The 5,008-nt window shown below is 28.5% G+C and overlaps 1 protein-coding gene across 1 annotated transcript; it reads left to right on the forward strand.

Annotated features, from left to right (window-relative positions):
- The first annotated feature begins 4,041 nt into the window (after positions 1-4,041).
- Positions 4,042-4,800, forward strand: LOC127129648 (small polypeptide DEVIL 3). The gene has a single exon (XM_051058798.1). It carries the CDS (start codon positions 4,354-4,356, stop codon positions 4,492-4,494), a length of 141 nt encoding a protein of 46 aa, XP_050914755.1. The 5' UTR covers positions 4,042-4,353; the 3' UTR covers positions 4,495-4,800.
- The last annotated feature ends 208 nt before the right edge of the window (positions 4,801-5,008 follow it).

Here is a 5,008-nt window from a genome sequence, read left to right on the forward strand (position 1 = left end):
AGTCAAATGATAATCACGGGTGTTTGTAGATTTTCCCATCTCTAGAACTAGAAGAAGTAACCATAACTTCCTCCTTATCCCTAGTCACCCTAGTAGGAACCTACACCTCAAACTGAGTTTTCTATACATAGTTTCTATTACTTACACCTCTATTTCTTTACACTTCATCGGCGTACAAGTCTCTCCAAAAGTAACATAACTGCTTATGATAAATTTTGATTCTCCAAAATCCATCTTCCACAACTTGTAATCCTTCACACCTTCATAATAACCAATGAATACATACTTCACAACCTTAGAGTAAGTCTATCGATTTTCCACTCCAAACCTCCATAGGCGTCTTGAAGTATATTGCTATGAATTGACATATCTCAATAAGGTAAGTTGTTGTAGCAATAAACTTACTATAAAAACTCTTTGGCGACCTCACTTTCATCAACATGCACCTTACCTTCTTTAAAATTGTCACGTTCCTACATTTATCCAGGCCATTTTGTTGAGAAGTGTCAACCATCTTTATATGCCTCTTTATACCCTACTTCCTACAAAACTCATTAAGCTACTCTAAAATCAACTTCAGGCCATTATTAGTTCTTCTTTTATTGTTATGTCCTGATCTCAAATTTTATAACTTGTCTTTGTCATAGAAGTATTTATTATTGAATGATACATGGCCAATAATAGTGGAACCTTATAACATATATAACTCACAAATTTAATACCATTTAGCTACGATCAATACACCATGCAAAACTTTCACCACATGTTGAACTATAGCTCAATAGACTAGATAATAAAAAACGGTTAAGAACAACGAATTTCACTTAAGCTCATGAACATGCCTCACATTGCTTAGAAGAAATTAAAGGTCACCAAATATTTTAACAATGATTGTACCAATACCATGAACTTTATAAGCCTTATTGTCACTGATTAGAATAACTCAACACTCTCTTAACTCTTAAGTCTCAAAGTATTCTGCCATTCGGTACAAGTGATAGGAGAATCATGAGTTCTTCACTCAGTACTTCTCTATTTTCAAACTTGCAACCACTAACGCACCGACACTTTTATAACTATCATCATCTAAGGCGACTGACCTAATTAATGAACTTAACAAGATTTTCCAAAATTTCCTCACCATCAACCTTCACCTCAATATTTTCTAAATCATCAATGATCTTTTGAAAGTATGTCAATTGCTCCACAATAGATTTGTTATCAACCATTCAAAATGAGTAAATCTTTTTCGTCATGCACAATCTCTGAGGCAAGGACTTAGTCATATACAATTATTCAAATTTACCCCAACATCTCAACTGAGATCTTTTCCATAGATACTTCTCTTAAGACTTTATCTCAGAGGTATAAGTTGATGAAATTTCTTTTTTTATCCACCACCTCAATCTTCCTTGGTTGTGTTAGGCGTGCATGCATCAATTTGTTGAGTTATGATTGCTTGCATCTTCACTTTCCACAATCTAAAATTATTGTCTCCCAAAAACATCTTGATGTCTCATTTGGAATCAATAATGTCCACTTGTAAATTTAATCCTTTTGTCTTACGGTTGGCGCCATTTGTTGTGAAATCTGATAATACGAGTCACACTAAAAATATTGATGTGTGGAATAAAGAACAATGACAATCAAAATAAATTGCCTCAAATAAAATTAATTTGTAGCAACAAGTGTTAATCAATCCACATGAACAAAAATAAAATAAAAAGACGACAATACATATAATTTTTTTACCTAGTTCGATCAAACTAATTTACTCTAGAGAAAGAACATTTTACTTTCAAAAGTTGTTAAAAGATACTACAAGATGAATTACAAGAAAATAATCTTCAAAATTTATAAGAATAAATCACATTTTCTACTAAAATATTTTATAATCTCTCAAGCTCTCAATATATGAATCTCACAAATCCAATATACTTGAACGCATGTCTCAATCTCCTTAAGTATATTAAAAAATATACAAATTCTTCGAACAATAAATGTCAAGAATTTCTCCCCTTATCTCTCTAAATTTCTCTCACTATTAACATCATCATCTCGCCCCTCATACTACAAAAGTAATAGAGAATCATATTTATAAAAATATTATATAGATGAACCAGACTTTTGAATCCCATCTAAATTATACCATAACTCACACCACATGACGAGCCGCCGCAAAGTCGAGCTCAACCCGTCCCGAACAGACCACATAGTCTCTTAAAATTATGTTGAGATATGAGTAAAGTTCTATAAATAATCATTCCTCCATAAATTCAAACTCAATTCTTTCGCATAATCTATGCTCACACAAATCTCATTAATCATCACATAGATATATATTTCTAGTCACAATTATTTCCAACATGAAAAAAAAATAAGATTGTCAGAATCTTAGTCATTGCCACACGATTAAGCACATTAAGCCATAACTTGTGGAGCCAGAAACTATATACATTTTTACATTTATACTCTAATGTCCTTAAAGATAACATTTTCTGACACACACACACACTTCACTTGTCTTTATATCCCATATTTGAAATCACATGCCTAACTTTGACTATTACCCTACATTACATTTACAGTTTTGGGACAATCCATAAAACTTTGGCATCTGTTAATTTTATTTAGGGTACGAAAAATAGGTGAGCACCAAATTTAACACATTCATTTTTCTTTTCACCTAACTTTTGTACAAATACTATACGGTGTTAAAAACTTACAACTAAGCAAATATCAAAAAAATTTAACCTAATTTGAAGAGGAAATTTCATGTTGCATGTTTGTGACCTTAAATTCTTAGCTTTTATAGTTAAACAACGTGGTAGGTTAAATAAAATTTCAAAAATGTATTTTTTTTTATAAATAATTTTATTAGAGTATCACATGTTGAGGAGTAAATCAAAGAGGAATTTTGTTTTTTCCTTCATTGTTTTTGGTAATTAATTTAATGGATTCAGCTCATATTACATAATTCAAATCTTGCTATTTGTAGAAACTTTTTATATTTGTATAAATTATTTATTTTTATTTACAGTTATTTTTAAAGTTTGGTTTGACATTCATTATTGTTTTTTTATTATAGAGAAAACTAGGTAGAATGAGATAATAAATAATAAATAATATTATAACAAAATTATATTAAAAAATAAAGGAGAAATGACATCATAAATTTTACTTCACATCCTAACTTGCAACTCATTATTTAATATGACATATCAACATAAAATCAACTCAAAATTTAAGAGGGTGTTTATTAAAATTTAAAAATCAAAATATTATAACATTTAAAATTTTAAAAAATGATTAAATTTTATGAATCACAAAAGTAAAGAATAAAAAATGCATTTAAACTTAAGGTTTTCCCATTACTTTAGCACAATGGAAAATGAATGTAATTAAAAGAATATCAATAATTTTTAGAGACATTTTATTTATATATATTCTAAGAGAGATGAATGCAATTTTTAATCTAAATTTTAATAAAATTTCATCCCTTCAATATTTTAAAACAATTTCAAATAATAACTAAGTTGATATTAAATTGATATAAAACATGTTACTCCCTTCATCCTAAAATAAGTGATATATTTATCAAATAAATATTTTTCACAAAATAAATATAGTTTTTTTTCAATATTTTTTTAATGCAATTTCAATCTTTATCTTTCAATTAAACTATTCACCTATAACATGTGAATAGGTCATAATGATATTTAGAATATACTAATAATTAATAAAGATAGTTTTGTAAAATTATTATGCTTTCTCTTTTATATATTATACTTATTTCGTGGCATATACTATATGTAAAAATATTATATTCAAATATTTGTATTTAATTTTTTAAAACTTTAAAGTTATTCTAATTTTCTATTCTTAACATTCCTAATATGTTGTGTTAGAAACTTTAAATTTTAAAATATAGTACATACTAGGAAGCTTCCTATACTCTCACCCAAATTATGAGATTCTTATAACATGGTCAAGAAACTATGGAAAGCTCAAAAATCTATGATTAACAATAGTTTTTTATTTAGCTAACCCTAATTAACTTATACAAATTTGTTAAACTCAATGGCCGACCAGTTATCTTGGTGGTTGATACCACATAAATGTTGGTGCAGAGAGAATGGGGTTTGGAATCTGAATTGGGGGGCCTATAGACATATTATTTTGTACCATGGACCACTTTTTCTTTTCTCTATATAATAACCCTTTTTGAAGCTCCCTTCAACAAAATCACTTCTTCAACAAGTGCTTCCATCTTTTCAACAATAGTATTCAACTTCATCACTCTCTCTTCACACAACAAACAAGAAGTAAGAAAAAGAGTTATAGTATTCAAAGATGAGTGATAGTGATTCAAATATTAGAGGCTCAAAGAAGAAGGTTTCATGCAAAAAGCTTGGAGGGTATCTCAAGGAACAAAAAGGAAGATTATACATTATTAGAAGATGTGTTGTTATGCTTCTTTGTTGGCATGACTAAATCTTCATTGGTTCAAATAGCTTTAGCTTGTTCATGTTGATGATCATGATGTTGAGAAATTAAGGGCTATATGCATTTTGCTTTTGATTATCTTTTCCTTATGTAAATAGCATAGAAAGAAATGTTTGAGACAATTTTCCTTCATATCATGCCTCAACAATTAATGTATGTTTTCTAAGTTCAAATTAATTAAAGCTTCTTAACATAAGAGTATGATCTTTTTCGGTTTAAGCAGAAGTTCCGAGTTTGAGCTTAATTCTAAACATGCAACACAGTTAAATTCTCTTAAGAGAGAGTTTTATCGTCTATTATGATCCTACATATTCGAAATAGTTTTTACGGTTGTATGTGATTTTGATTCGATTTCTATATTATTCCTTATGATTATTTATTAAGAACTCTTTTATCTATAGAAGATATTTCCTTCACTTTTATTTTTGTATTTACAATACTTATGCATATTACAAGATTGAATTGAATATTCATTAAGAATTAGAGGAAGAAAAAATCAAAG

Source organism: Lathyrus oleraceus, chromosome 3, assembly GCF_024323335.1.
Source record: "Lathyrus oleraceus cultivar Zhongwan6 chromosome 3, CAAS_Psat_ZW6_1.0, whole genome shotgun sequence".
Taxonomy (NCBI): Eukaryota; Viridiplantae; Streptophyta; class Magnoliopsida; order Fabales; family Fabaceae; genus Lathyrus; species Lathyrus oleraceus.

What these genes read in the sequence shown, in the direction of transcription:
- LOC127129648 (XM_051058798.1), top strand. Translation starts at nt 4,354, where the DNA reads ATGAGTGATAGTGATTCAAATATTAGAGGCTCAAAGAAGAAGGTTTCA.